This window comes from Conger conger, chromosome 4, assembly GCF_963514075.1.
Source record: "Conger conger chromosome 4, fConCon1.1, whole genome shotgun sequence".
Lineage (NCBI taxonomy): Eukaryota > Metazoa > Chordata > Actinopteri > Anguilliformes > Congridae > Conger > Conger conger.
In genome coordinates, this window is record NC_083763.1 from 67,671,408 (window position 1) to 67,687,642 (window position 16,235).

Below are 16,235 nucleotides of genomic sequence, written 5' to 3' on the forward strand. Positions count from 1 at the left end.
TGGCATAATATTCTGGAACAGGCTTCTACTGGTGCAGCTAACTTTGAATGTTTCCCACACCAAATGGAGCAGAATATCTCACAATTTGAGAAAAAGAAGGTACTTGTTACAAACATTGCCCTAATAAATAAGAAACAATAACAAATCCAAATGTGTCACAGTGAGAGGTATGGCCAAAAGGAGCCAAAGCCTGGGCAACATTTTTGAAGCTCACTTCCTAGCTCTCTACCGCAGCCGGCTCCAGTATACAGCAGGTCTAATAAGGCCACCTGCTTTATTATACGTCAATGGTACCAATGCGGTCAAAATGCAAAGTCAAACAGACAAAATAGGTGTATTTCCCATATGCTGATTTGTAAAGTAATTGTGTCATTTGGACAATACTTTAAATATATTTTGTCACTGGCCAGTCACTGTGCAATACACAGGGTCTCTGGTTCTAATTTGTAAAATGTGGCAGAAAAACTATCAAAGCTTCACAAGCCCATAGAAAGTCAATGGGTGACATCACAGTCCAGATATTTGTTTTAGAGTCTTATGTTTTTAGTTAGCTTTTATTTAATGCAACCATTAACTAAAATTAGGTGAACAAAGTATAATAGATATCATGTGTGGGCGTTTGTGTGTCTGCTTATGTGTTAAAGGAAATTAACCATTTCGCAAAGAAACAGTTGGGGTTGGCTATAAATGTTCACATTTTTAACACCAGTTGCGAGACTCGATGCCATGGCATGGCAGCTCTGCTATTGACAAATCCTGTTATTGGCAAATGTTCCTGCTTCAGTGAAAAGAAGAAATGCAAAAAAGCATAATCCAGCAGCACTGATCCTGAATTAAAGAGAATGAAAACACATGAATCAACACACTCGCTTTGACTGGGTTCCTTTAAGGAAAAATTGGATATTTCTGTACAAGCGTTGTTGGAGGAGGAGAGAAAATGCAGTTGAAAGATCGGTGGGAGCCATTCGAGGCACGTCTGAGTCCCACCGGCGGGAATCTAACAGCCGGGGCCGTGAAAAGTGGCTTGTTGACGCTGGCGCGTTTCCCCGCAGGCTTCGCCTCCCTCCAATGTCAGGAGATGTCAGATAAGCGAGTTAGCGCCACGCTACTGCACATTCTGGGTAACAGCCATGCAATCGCCACAGCTGCAACATTGGGAGGGTCGCAGCAGGGTGCTGAGAGGAGGTGGGGGTGACCCACTGGCTCTCCCCAAAGGTGACCCACTCCTCTAGAGCCTGTCTAGACCACCATCGTCCCATCGCCCCCCCCCCCCCCCCCATCCCCCCTGACGCAAGCCCACCTACACAAGCCCTGTCTGTTTAACAGACGAGGAACAGACAGCTGACACTTTTCTGATTACACCGAGCAGAGGGTTTTAAAGCCCTGACACGGGAAAGATTCGGGAGCACAGATTCTCTTCACTCTGCCGTGGTGTACTGCCACTGATATATATATATATATATATATATATTTTTTTTTAATTAAAGATGAACTGTTCACATTTAGCCATGCCTTGGATCATGTATGGATATTTTCCTATTATATGAGTCTGAGAGATTAGATATGAGGGAGTCAGATAAGAGGGAGAATACCGTGTAAATAAAAGGTCTAGTCCAGTCATATGATACTAGGAAGATTAGTAAAACTTAATAAATCATCCTCATCCATATCATCACCATCACCATCACCACCATCATCATCATCATCATCACCATCACCATCACCATCATAATCATCATAATAACCATCATCATCATCACCATTATAATCATCATAATAACCATCATCATCATCACCATCATAATCATCATAATAACCATCATCACCATCATCATCACCATCACATCACCATCATCACCGTCATCATCATCATCACCATCACCATCACCATCACCATCACCATCACCACCATCATCATCACCATCATCACCATCATGATCATCACCACCATCACCATCATCATTATCACCATCACATCACCATCATCACCATCATCATCATCACCATCATCAACAACACATCACCATCATCACCACCATCATCATCATCACCACCATCATTATCATCATCACCATCATCATCATCACCATCACATCACCATCATAATAACCATCACCATCATCATCATCACCACCATCATCATCACCACCATCATCATCATTATCATCATCACCATCACCATCATAATCATCATAATAACCATCATCATCATCACCATCATAATCATCGTAATAGCAATCATCACCATCACCATCACATCACCATCATCACCATCATCATCATCATCATTATCATCATCACCATCATCACCATCACATCATCACCATCATCATCATCACCATCATCAACATCACATCACCACCATCATCATCATCATCATCATCATCACCACCATCATAATCATCATCATTATCATCATCATCATCACCATCATCATCATCATCATCACCATCATAATCATCATAATAACCATCATCAACATCACCATCATCATCATCGTCATCACCATCATCACCATCATCATCACCATCACTGTCTTCCTCATTTTCTTAGTTATCATCCTCACTACTAAGTTTCTCAGTGTCATTTCACATGCACACAGATAAAACCTCAAACGTTGCAGGCCATACCCCGAACTGCGTTCACATTCCAGGCACATGATTAAATGATATTTGATGCATGTCGTGAAACTGTCAGATAGGTGGAGATTCTATTGTCTCCATATCTTAATTGTTGACTACTGTGTGTTGTCTGTTCCACATCAAATCCATGGGGGCAGCACACTCACAAACATCACACAGAACTAAAGCAGAAAATATCAACAGAGGAAATGTACATAATTAATACACTACAGATTCTGAAATATATTTACCCTTTGAGCCAAGCTGGTTCATGTCTGTTGCCAATTAATGCACTTCAAAGGCATTAAAAACATGTATGTTTTAGAAAGCTGATTTGCACGCCTACAGACTACAGAAGCTGTAACTCTATTCGGGTTAAAGCGGCATTAACCACACAGACCCTGGCTCAACAGCAGAACAAATACATAAATAGCTGTATCTAAGTGATGATGTTCTTCAGCCCATTTTAAAAACATGCAAAATGCATTTCTCCTCTGCGAGCAATGCCAGAGTATGTTTAGAGAGATAGAAATTATGTTGCCATATTTAAACCTACAGCAGAGATCTTTAGAAATTAATCCACTTTGCTTCATAGAGAGCTCATATAATGCTCTTTTAATTACACTTCCATATACAGAACTTGAGGGAATAGAGACCTTGGATGTGCCGTACATACTAAACGGGCTGTTTGGCAACGCGGGATAAGAGTGTTTTTATTTCCTATTGAGTCTGGGATTTTCAGAGATACTCACTCATGGTCTGTTATGATGTAGACGAACTCGCCCTGGCTCTCCTGGGCGGAGTCGGACTGGACGTCTAGCTTTAGCTCCGCCTCCTTCTCCACAACGTCGGCTTTCCTCTCCGGCTCGGCGACGGCCGCAGCCATGACGACGGGGGCGGGGCCTTGGATCCAGCGCTCCACCTCCAGCAGCTCGGCGGAATCCCCTGGTCCCGCCTCCTTCTTCTCCACGGAGGCCTCTGATTGGACGGTCCTGCTCCTCACGTCCTCGGTCCCCGCCCCGTTCTCGTCAGCAGCGGGGCCCCCCTCCCTCTCCGTGGCCTGTCTGGGGGTGTCGGTAGCAGAGCTGCTGTCCAGGTAGGCTAACAACTTGCTGAGGAAGATTGTGCTCTGTGCCCAAAAACGTGGGACAGCGTGTCTTAGCAATTCACACATAGACTGTATTCCCTTCACACCAAATTACTCCTGTGGCAGCATCTGTATAAGACTGAAAAACGCAGTGCCCTCCAGAATGTTATTATGGTCCCCTGAAATGGGGGGGGGTTATGTCTAAAAATTGCAGTAATGTCTACACAGTAAAACTTAAATGTACCCTTAAATAAAAATTGAGAATCTGTACTTTAGCCACACGTGAATTTTTTGATTACAAATCTAAAATTGTAGAGTGCAGAACCAAATCAAGAAAGAATATGTTTTTGTCCCAAATGGTACGGAAGGCACTGTATCTTATTTTATGTGGAGTACCACAAGGAAGCCATGACGGCACCGTTAAAAATCCTTAAAGGTGCTTTATCTTTGCAAGATGTTATGAAAAAGAATGTGTACCATAACAACATTATTTTGCTTTGTCACCCACATGAGCAAAGAAACTACAAGCTATCATATATTTCTTTCTATGGACACTAAATATATTAACTAACAATAACTTTCAGGTATGACTCCCTATGACTGATTTTTTTTTTTTTTAAAGAACTGCCGACCAAACAACTTAGTTATGTGCTGTGTTCCTACCGAGGCAAACATAATGTCCCAAGATTCACATTGTTTCTCATACATAATGAAACTACACTGTGTGGTGTTTCTGGCTCTTCCTATTGACCAAATAAAACAAAGTTATTCCCTCCTTTCATAGAGTTAGGACAAAGCAGACCCCTGAACAACCTTCACAGAACAGCGCAATACCAACACACGTTTTGTTCAGCTTGACATTTATGCACGTTATAAAACCATTCATCTTGTTAAAAGAATCGCAAGTACCTTGTCACTGGAGTCTGGCTTCCCTTCCTCAATTTGTTGTTCTGCCACAATAGAAAACAGCACAAAATAACAGTTTATTCTAAAACCAAATAAATCCTCCTTAGTATTGCTTCAATACATCAGCCGTGTTGATGGATAGTGGCACTCCTTGCGGCTCACTCTAGTTACTGAACAATTCCCAACAACTGTTACCAACCACGCGGGAAAGAAACACTTTGAATGTGTATTCTCATCTAGTCCTTTCTTAGGCTGTGTCAGTCTCAATCAAACTGCTGCAGGCCCAAGTCATTACCAAAGACATTTCAGTAATAAACAACATTTATTATTTAGTGCTCATACATTATTTTTCTGACATAATACATTTAATTTATTTTGGTGACTGCCAAAGTCTAGTTGATGTGTGCATGTCAGAAAAAAAACAAAAAAACAAAGTTTTTCTTTTCAAAGTTAGGGACAAAGTGCCACAGAGGTTAGATATGGAACCTTGGACCTTCAATTATGAAGAAACATGGATTTACATTACATTACATTATTGGCATTTGGCAGACGCTCTTATCGAGAGCGACGTACAGTTGATTAGACTAAGCAGGAGACAATCCTCCCCTGGAGCAATGCAGGGTTAAGGGCCTTGCTCAAGGGCCCAACAACGGCTGTGCGGATTGTATTGTGGCTACACCAGGGATCGAACCACCGACCTTGCGTGTCCCAGTCGTTTACCTTAACCACTAGGCTACAGGCCCATCCGGATATTAAAAGCACTGGGATCTGTGTGGCCTGGTGGTGTAGAAGTGTAAAGGCAGCAGTGTACACTGCGCACACTTACAATATCACTCTCAGAAATAACATGACAGTGGAGGTACATTTTGTATTCGTCGATTTCCCAAATGTACCCTGAAATTACAGTGATGTTGTCTTTGGGTACTAATTTGTTTTCCAACCAAAAAAGGTACAAATGAATTATATATTGCTGGCTAGGGGTACAATTTTATTGTACCACCCCAGTGACAGGCATTTGAAACTTTTAGGCACTTTTCATACCTTTATTTCTGAGAGTGTAATATATAAAAGGGCCAGTGCCTTCAGTCTATGAAACTCAAACCACCCACCCATCCACCCACCCACCAGACCAGAGCAGCCCATATGGAGCAAGGCCTTCTCAGGCAGCTGCTGGCTGAAGGTACCTGGGGGAGCGGTGTTCTCTGTCAGCTCCCGGTCCTGGTCCACGCTGGAGGAGGAAGGAGGTTCTCTCTTCACGTCTCGCTGGTCCTCTCTCGCCCCGCCCTCATCCACCACCTGCAGCGTGTCGGCGATGATGTCACCCAGCTGGTCCAGCTCCCTGGGGCTCAGAGCGTCCACGTTCACGCTGTGCCTGCCCAACTGCTGCACCACATTCTGGATGAACGTCTCTGAGAGAGAGAGGGAGAGAGAGAGAGAGAGAGAGGGATAGGGTGGGAGAGAGAAAGAGAGAGAGGGGGGAGAGAGAGAGAGAGAAACAAACAGACAGAGAGAGAGAAGGAGAAAGGGTGGGAGAATGAGAAGCAATATGTATGTATGCATGTATGTATGTCATGCCAATAAAGCTCATTTGAATTCAAATTTGACAAGAGGCAGAGAGGAGAGGGAGAGAGGGGAGACAGAGAGAGACGGGGAGAGAGAGGGAGAGAGGGAGAAATGGGCAAAGACAGACAAAGAGAGAAAAAGAGACAGAGTGAGGAAAAGGGAGATATAGAGGGAGGGAGAAAGTGACAATGAGAGAGAAAAAGAGAAAACATGACAAGGAAACCATTTTCTCAAATAGGGAAGAAAATGTTCTCTTGGGTGGAGGAAACATTTCTCTGAGCAGGAAGAGAAGGTTCTCTGAGAACAGCGAATGTGTTATTTGAAAGGAAAAAACACACTGTACTGCCAGAGAAGATGCAAACATGGTCCATTTCTGAGAAGGACATGTATTCTTAGAGAAGACATACATTGCGGCCATAATTGCCCTATCATTCACAATACACAATACCCAAGTCTATACAAAAGGCAAACCATTAAATACATTCAAATGAAATACAAAATTGAATTGAATTGAATTGAAAAAAAAATGCAAAGAAGTATAGTAAAGTAAATATTGCTTTACCATTTCCAATAATTTCCTTTGTGTGCAAAGCAAACTAAATCAACATTGGTTTGTATGACAAGAATCCGTGCTGTATAACTCAGCTATGCCAGCTAGACCAGCATGAAAACTGAGTTGGTCATGAAGCTGGTCTATCTGGGTATGAGCTGATGAACCAGTGCTGTTTCAAAACATACAGTAGCTTGAACTGGTGAACCAGCTAAATCATGTTGAGCTGGGTGCTGGTCTGAACTGGTCAACCTGCTGTTTAAAAACCTAGCTTGAGCTGTTTTTTTTCAGCAGGCAGGGATGACAGTCCATTTCATCAGCCCCAAGAAAATATCTCCCAGATGTTAATGTACATGGGTGACATGAATAAATGGCTCTTAACAGGACATATACAGAGAACACCCTCCAACACAAAGACAAGCCTACCATCCACTGCACTGAGGGGTTCCTTGGTCATCGTTGGACTGGGGCCCGCCTTGAGGAGAAGCCTGTCAGTTTGGGGCCTCTGGGGTTTGGAAGTTTCCGGAACCATCTGGAAAGGGACCCTTCCCGCGAACATGTCCGCGTCTCCCTGGGGGCGAGCGCTCTCGGCCTGGGTGCCGAGGACGGGGAGCACGCCATCGGCGTACGGCGGGGAGGCCTGCGCCTTGGGAGGGGGGCGGGCGGCGGCGGGGAGCTGGGCTGGAGGCTTCCTCCCCAGGTACTGCTGCAGGGCGGCCAGCAGTGTCAACACTCGGGCTTTGCCCGGGGGGGGCCTGGAGAGGCCTGCTGGGGCAGCTGGTACAGGGGGGCCCTTGGCTGGGAGCAGGGCGAAGGCCTTCAGAGCCGAGGGTGTGCCCTGGTACAGAGCCTTATGAGAGAAGCACACATGCAGTGAGCTCCATATGTCTTTGTACAGAGATCGTTTTTTTTCTTGTTTTGACTCTGTACGCCAGATATTTGTAATCATGCAATTCACATTTGGTTAAATTGCAGCATTTGCAGCATTTATTAAATAGTAGTAAAAAAAATTTTTTTAACATTTTGGTTGCACCATGTAGAAATTACTGCACTTTTTAGACATTGTCCTCCCATTTCAGGGCACCATAATATTTAGGACAAATGGCTTCACAGTTGATGACAGAAACACCTGTGAAGCCATTTGTCCCAAATATTTAGAGCAGGTATGAGAGCTGTCAGCATCAAGTCATGATTCTCAGCTTTTGATTGCCTTTGGAGTCTGTTATTGGCATCTGTCAACAGCCCAAACAACAGGCATAGCAAAATAAACTTGTAATCATTAAGAGGAAAGATAGCATTGGTGGGCTCAGTAATCACAAAGTCACTGGTATGCCAGGGTTATTTGGAGAGTTTCAAATACATTTTATATGTTTAAAAGTGTTTCATAAAATGGATGGCATCCAAAAGCATTTGAAAAGTTTCTGATTTTTTGGAATAGGCTAGTTAAGTGAGGGGTGAGGAATGGATTAAGGTAGTTAAATGCACCAAATGGGGGGAATCCGTGCAGATGCACAGTATGCATCTCAACATATCAGAGTTGGGATGTGAAGTCTAGAATGTTCTAGTCCCTATGGCTGTGCTTCCTCAGACCCGCTGTATCTGTTGAGGTAAGCCCTACCTCAGGCGATTCCACTACACACAGGCTCAGGTTGCAAAGCTTGCTGGCCTCAGATACAACAGTAGATTAGTAGTAGATTACATCAGTGGGATAGCTGCTAACAAAGTGGATGTGGCGGTCTGATATTACATTATGACTAGATTCTGTAGGTAGCATTAGTAGGGTCTTTTTCACATATTTATATTAAGAAAACATTTTTAGCCTGTCCTACTGTAAGCAGGATGCACATATACTGTCATTTTCCTTTAAATGTTTTTTGGGCTCTACCAAACGGGAATAACAAAAGCATTTGGCCTAAACCCTTTATTGCACTGTACTTTAATGAAAAGAGTGCAATAAAGTATCCCTGTATGGCTATAACCCATAAACATACTTGCTTACACCAACAGATGCAACAGATGCTAATGCAGGCTGTAGAGTTAAACTCCTGGCAAAGCCTTCAATAATAATGAAGTGCAGAGGCTCAGCAGCCCAACACAGCCAGCTCCCAGCAGCCCACACTTAAGTCAGGTCAGTGAAGCCAGCTTTATAATGCTGTTTGTATCACTGTATATTCCGCCTGGGCAGAAGAGATTTCTTTTCCCCCCGTTGGGTTTTAGTGTCTATTGTTAATATTTTTCTTTGATCATTCAGCTGGCTTATCTTTTTCTATTTTAATTAAAGCATCTGTTTGTACCCTATCTTGACTCCAGCAATTATTTTTTGAAAAGAAGCCAAGCACACTCCAGTGCACTGGTTTATGCTTCTTAAGGTAAAATCCAGGGCTCCTGAAAAATGGCACGGCCTGAAAAATATCAGGGGCTTATTTAAGCTACGGTTGCTGTTTTCATTTACACATTGTAATACCTATCACCATATGTATTTACATAAAAAAACATGTTTATGGAACAAAGAAACAATGACCTACTTGCTATTTAAGTCCACCAAGCTAACTCTTGATATAATATAAAGAATAGGGCCGCGAAAAAGCAAGTCACGTTATTGAGTGCCCCTAACACACTCCATGACATCAAATCAAAGGTGTGGTATCTCTCCTTCAGCAGGGCTGTCTGTTCTCCAGGTTGATGAATAGGCAGCTCTCACCTGTCTTTGGTGTCAGAGGCCTTAATGCCATCAGACCAGCAGGGAGGCCCACCGCCATTCCCGCTAAGCATATAGACACATCACCCTCTATCCTGATTTAAACAGATCGCTTCAGGGGGCTCCCGCAGGACTGCTGCTAATGAGGGCGGCTGCCTTTGGTTTGCATCGCGTTAATGACGAGGCTAGGCTAGCGAGCGACCGCAGCATGCAGGACCAGATTGACCTATCCCTGCCTTAATGGCCACATGAGAAACTAGATGACAACAACAGCCTAACACACTCCATGACAAAATAAGACCGCTAATACTGAACAGATATAGTTATAGAAGTGGGTGACAGGTCACAACATTTCTAGCCGCCTTGTACATTGTGCTTGTGTGCCTTTGCAGAGTGTAATGCAATGATATGAAGAGTTTAATTGAACACACTGTACTTGTTGCATCTGCACGTGCAACTTAGCAAGCCGATCAACTGGACTAGAGTGGGGTTGAGAAACGTGAGGTGCTAGTGGGAACGCTAATGTTACTAGCATATGCGGAAGTCATAAGCATATCACATGCAGCATAGCCTGAAAACCATACTAAGCAGGAAAGTGAACTAGTATTGAGGCATTAGTGACATCACCCACCCCTAGGGGGTAGGGTTCACAACAGAGGGAGACACACACTGTATATGGGCGGGATTGGGCCTCTTACCTTGCTAAAGGGGGTGTCTGCCTTTAGTCTGGAGCTGGGCGGGGCAGCCGGCCGGGGTATGAAGCTGAGGTTCTGCAGGTACTTCTTCAGGGATCGGCTTAGCCCCACCTCCACCGGTTTGAGCTTCCTGTACAGAGCCAATACAGAGGCACACCAGTGAAGAAAGCACGGCGCAAGGCTACAGCACGCATGGTACCAAGGCCGGAAGAGTCCATATGGATGCAGTGGTCTGACTGACTCTGCGTGGAGAAACAGACTCACTGTTCACTGTGTCAGTCAAGCTCATGGCCAATTGGCATTCGCTGTTCTGTGTCAGTCAAGCTCATGGCCAATTGGGATTTGCTGTTCTGTGTCACTCAAGCTCATGGCCAATTGGGATTTGCTGTTCTGTGTCACTCAAGCTCATGGCCAATTGGGATTCGCTGTTCTCCGTGTCAGTCAAGCTCATGGCCAATTGGCATTCGCTGTTCTCTGTGTCAGTCATGCTTGCAACCAATGGGCAGCCCAGGTCTGTTCTTTGAAATGTGCAGGTTATGAGCACTCACCTGGGACCAGTCTCGGGACGTCTGTTGGAAACCCGCCGAAGTTTGGAGAGCTCCTTGGAAACTGCCTTCTGGGTCGCGTCATCTTGCCAACTCAAGCCTGTCGAGAGAATGGCACAAGAGTTGAGCTCTAGCCCTGTCTGCATCTGTCTGGCACAAACAAAGCCCCACATAATACGGCTAGACCATGCATCAGCTGCCCAAAGCACCCTGCTCCATTCCACAATAGAGAGAAGAATAAATGAGCTTCACAATCGTACGCTTGATTGTAATTTCTTTTGTAAGCGTGCTCAAGAAAGCGTGTGCAATGTGGATTACTGTTAGAAAAAGAAAAAAAACGTTTACTTGAAGCATGGCATGATTTAAAGCATTTAATGATTTCGCCTTTCAGTATGTGTGTATGAAGACTTGGATAGAGAAACAGCGTTATATTTCCCTGGTCTCCTTTATGCAATTTCTCCAGGAATATGTGAAAGAGTGATGTTTTCCACACTTTTCTGTTGAGGCGTATTCTTAATGGGGAAGAGTGTAACTGACAAAGGTAACTATCTCTGTCTTTGCTGAGGGTCTTTAATCGCAGCAGGGCTTATTTCTGCACAGACTAAAAAATACACAGGAGAAAACCAAACTGGGCTTCTGTGAAAAACCATCATCATGACTGCCGGCTGAAGTCGACACACTAATTTGAGAAACATTCAGGGAAAACACGCCCGGCTTCACAAAGCATTCAGCACCATGCTGGAAATTTCTGGAATGTCATGTGACATCTGCAGTCGACAGCCCAGGATTGCCCAAGGTTTTCTTTCCCGAATGTCAATGTCGGAGAACATCCGAAGAACGTGTCATTTAGTGTCCGCAGCCAGTAACGAAAGAATGCTCCGTGTTTTGTCATCTCTGCTAATTACCAGAGCATGCTTAACGAGCTGTGCTTAGTTCAAAGGGCACGCAGTGCACTATGTAACCCTTGAATTCAGCCCCGTATCCGGAAGATTCCAGGAGTGCGTTCTGGCCTGAGAAGAGGTCACGTACAGAGATGTGCCGTGGCTATGGTGCACCGTGATTGGACGTCACACAGCACAAATGACTTGCGTGTATTTGTGAGGACAGATAATGAACAGAACTGGAGGCTGTCTATGAACTCTTGCAAAATATTTTTAATTATTAGCTATTCAAGAAGAGGGCATCGCTGTTATTTATTTATTTATTTATTTATTTATTTTTTGCATTCTGAAAAAGCTGAAATAATTCCTGAGGGTTATTTATCAAAGGTGACTATGTGGAATTACAGAAGCCTATTTAAATATTGCTGAGATATGACCTTGTTAGTCTATTCTTTCCAACCACACAATTAGGCATGCTAATTTGCTCTTACAGCAACCAGAAAAGGCTTCGGAGCAACGCAGAAACAATGTCCCATGATGCCTGGTGAACAGAAGGCAGACAGTTGTGGACCAGAGTTCTGAAATAGAGACAATCCTTCTCCCGAAGCTACAGCACTCTTCAGTGAGCGGCTAAAACAAAACAACTTCATTTTCAAGTTCAGTATAATCATTTCGCAGCTGCTTTTAACAAAAAAAATAAACTTACAAACTACATTTCAATACTAAACCAGCTGCTACAGGCTGCTACCGTACATAGAGCTAGCTATGAGGGACGGCAGTCAGTTCAGCCCTTTTGTAACAGACAGAGAGCAGTGTGGTGTGGGATACCGGTGCCCCCGGCCATGTCTTAGAGGTGAAAGTGAAGTGAAAGAGGCTCTGAAATGGGTGTGAAAAGTCCCAGCAGCCACCTGGCTTTCTCTAAAGCAGGAACTCCGCTATCTGCCTTTCCTCTACATGGTTGGGTGCTCCTCAGAAAACCTCGGCCCTGCTTATTCCGCCGGCGGAGTACTTAATATCATGCAAATACGGCTCTAAATCCCCCCGAAAGGCTAGCGCCCTTCGCCGTGCGCGGAGGCCTCCCTTGTTAAATCCGGGACAGTGTCTGCAGTAAAACGCCTCTGTTAATTAGCGCCGCGGCTTTGAAAGCGTTTCCGCGAGCTCCGATGTTTTTCGGCGACAGAGCGGCCTTCTAAATATTCCGAAGCCATTAGATCCTGTCTGCCGTCGCCGCCTCGTTTCATCCTGTTTTTCGAATGCCGATGCTCTTCCCCCTAAGTTTTGTCTTCCGATTGATGTTAACGGCAAGCAGAGTGTGTGTGTGTGTGTGTGTGTGTGGGAGGGGTGGGGGGTGTGAGGGATGAATAATTTAGCAACAAATTTCTACCTAATTAATACAGCTGATAATTGTCGGGCTGATGCACTTATGCATTATGAAATAATACCATTGTCTGTCAATTAAACAATAGTTCTGCTTCAACAAAGGGCTCCTCCAATCCAAATTCCCATCTACAGATGCGTATGAGCAGGAGAGATGGGCGAACCTCCGTAAAATCTCACTAGAACTTTTTTGTGCTTTTGGTTTGAGCCTGCATTTGATTTTATGCAATCAAACAACGATTTGCACTTTGAAGAATTCACGGTCTTTCATTGTTAATATCAATCAGAGTGGAAACACAGAAAACATCATATAGAACATCCTGCACAGCAGACACATTTAACATTTCAATCATCTTTGGGAGTGCCATTGATATTCATAATCCCGCTGTGATGGTGTGCCAGAAAACGCACATTAAAACCACGCGCATTATGGAAATGCCCGTTTGAACATGTGCTCAAGTGACATGCACAATCAGAGGAGACATCCAACAGTAAGAAAGCCAGGGTCTGGAGCTGTACACTGCCCTACACCTGCGTTCAGCTGATTCCTGGTGTCTGATAGAAATGTGGGTTACATGTAATCTGCCCGTGAGAGCCTCAGGCTATGGGACAGTTGACAGGACAGGGCAGGGGGGCTGCGGTCTTAACAAGGCTTTCAGTCATCTCAGAGACAGGCATAAGATGTGTCACGCTGAACAACTGCCCATAGATTGGCAGGTTGATGTGTTTGTCGGTTGATATGTCTGTCAAACAGTACACCCGGAATACATTTAGGCTTTCGTGCCCACGGTGCATTGTAGTTACATCCCAAGGACAGCTATCCACGGCTGATAGTTTTTTAAGCGAGCGGGAAAACCATAGCCATGGCAACATTGGAACCAGCTTAAATTTAAGCTTCAATGTAAACACCCAAACACAACTATTTTGTGTGTTGCTGTTTTTGAAAGGTAGGTCTTACTGACATGACAATTTCTTTCTCCACTATTAATTTTTAACACATTTATTTCACAGGATCAGATGAAGGCATCCACAAAATCTCCTATTGCTCAGGGTAACTGGCAATTCAGTTGAACAAGTACACAGGGTTCCCAGGCACATTCACACAATGCAGTAATCAATACCTAGAGTGTAGTCCCTAAGACTTATTTTGTGGTTTTCGCTCTAGACCTCAGCACATTGGATAAGAAAGAACTATCAGCTTAAAGCACAGACTGTCAGCTTTAATTTGAGGGTCTTTATACTGCACCTATATGGGGTGAGCCTTTTAGGAATTACAGCCTTTTTATATATATATAATATATCATTTTAGGGCACCAAAATTGGACAATGGGCGGCTCAGCTGCGTATTGTTGCATCATTAATTATTGTACAGGAAAATGAGCAAACGGTCTACAGTTGATTCTGGCAATCGCGTTTGAATTTCATTGGGTGAGGGACAACAAATGAGAACACATATTTAACTGCTTTGACAACAACATAGTTTATGCGATGTGTCAGGTTAATTGAGACTGTGTGCACTAGTTAATGGTGTTACGATTGGAAAAGCTCATATTGCCATGATGTGATACACTGCAACATGAGCAGACTTTACTCACGGTGTCAATTTCAGGGCTTTTGAAATGTAATATGAGAGGCAGAAGACGGAAACAAACGGGAGGATGTGCGTTCTGAAGCCAGCCATCCATTAAAACGCAGTATCTTACAGCACCTGACACTTCATCTGAAACACCTCGTCATTGCTTTCCCTTCGCCTCCCAGTGCAGTGAACCGCGGCAGCACGCTGCAGACGCTGTGCAGCGTGTGGGCGTTCCGGGGCCAAAGACCCGCGCTGGTCCGTCTGACCACGCAGACGAATGGCACAGCACTTCAAAGTAAAATTGATCTGACTGCATCGGACAAACAGTTTGTTCCATTAAACAAGGGAAGGCACAGAGGGGGTTATGGATGGGGGAGGGAGACCGGCTCTGGAAGGCACAGTATGTGGGCATGGCATTCACACATGCATACAGGGTCCAGCCGGAGGCTGTGTGTGTGTGTGTGTGCCTGTGTGCGTGTGTGTGTGTGTGTGTGTGTGCGTGCGTGTTTATGCTTATGTGTTTGCGTGTGGATGTGTGTAAATGTATGTGCGAGCATTCATGCATAACACACTCACTGCGCACTTCATTAGGAACATTTTTTGATTATTACACCTAATTATTCATGTGATTACCTAATCAGCCAATTGTGTGGCAGCAGTGCAACGCATACAATCATGTAGATATGGGTCAGGAGCTTCAGTTAATGTTCACATCAACCCATGGGGAAAAAATATGATCTAAGTGACTTTGAACATGGAATGACTGTTGGTGGTTTGAGACAGGGTGGTTTAGGTATCTCAGAAACTGCTGATCTCCTGGGATTTTCACATACACTAGTCTCTAGAGTTAGCAAAGAATGGTGCAAAAAACAAAAACAAAAATCCAGTGAGCAGCACTTCTGCAGACAGAAATGCCTTAATGAGAGACGTCAGAGGAGAATTGCCAGACTGGTCAAAGCTGACAGGAAGGTGACAGTAACGCAAATCACCACACATTACAACAGTGGTATGCAGAAGAGCATCTCTGAGCACACAACACATCATAACTCTAAGTGGATAGGCTACAGCAGTAGAAGTAAAAAAAAAAAAAAAGTCTAATAAATACCTAATAAAATGCTTGGTGAGTGTATGTGTGCATGTGTGTGAGTGTGTTTGTACGAGTGTGTGACTGTTCGTGTATCCATGTGTGAGGACTGTGAACTGTATCACTGGGTTGATGCTGAAAGGTGCATTACCACAGCACACCCGGTACAGAGCTCAGACTGTACCAGGCAGCAGGCAGAACACACCCAGCCCCACGACCCTCTCACCTGAGCACACACTCACACAGTAAACCACTGCCCTACGAGTGCCAACACATGTGTGTGTAACAGGTGAGAAATTGCCTGAGTCCGAGGTGGGATTTTAACCCCGGCTTCTCACTTGTCCAAATATTTTGTTGAACGAACGCGTTACCAGTCTGCTAAAGACGAAATCGCCTCTAGCCAAGGGCAACAACGTTCTTTTGAATTTGAGGGTTACGTCATCGGGGAGTGTTGTCGCGATAACCTGCTACCAGCCTTCGCTTTCACTGCACCATCCGTGCTTACTAGCGAACTAGCTGAGCTAACCATGCTACATGTGCACAGAGACAGCCTGTTAATTTCCACTGGCAATCAGCATAATGGTACTTTGCTTCAGTGGTTCTTCTTGGTTCTTTGCTTCTGTGGTTCTTCATGGCTCTTTGCAGTGAAAGA

At 44.3% G+C, this 16,235-nt stretch overlaps 1 protein-coding gene across 1 annotated transcript in view; it reads right to left on the minus strand.

The window, feature by feature from the left end:
• The window catches only part of ptprn2 (protein tyrosine phosphatase receptor type N2), a 203,171-nt gene that overhangs the window by 141,401 nt on the left and 45,535 nt on the right, over positions 1 to 16,235 (minus strand). The window contains exons 4-9 of the mRNA XM_061239019.1: positions 10,669 to 10,765; positions 10,124 to 10,250; positions 7,154 to 7,577; positions 5,799 to 6,023; positions 4,618 to 4,658; positions 3,374 to 3,750 (exon numbers count right to left, since the gene is read on the minus strand). Of these exons, the coding sequence (XP_061095003.1) occupies positions 3,374 to 3,750; positions 4,618 to 4,658; positions 5,799 to 6,023; positions 7,154 to 7,577; positions 10,124 to 10,250; positions 10,669 to 10,765 (1,291 nt within the window). The remainder of the gene's footprint in view (positions 1 to 3,373; positions 3,751 to 4,617; positions 4,659 to 5,798; positions 6,024 to 7,153; positions 7,578 to 10,123; positions 10,251 to 10,668; positions 10,766 to 16,235) is intronic.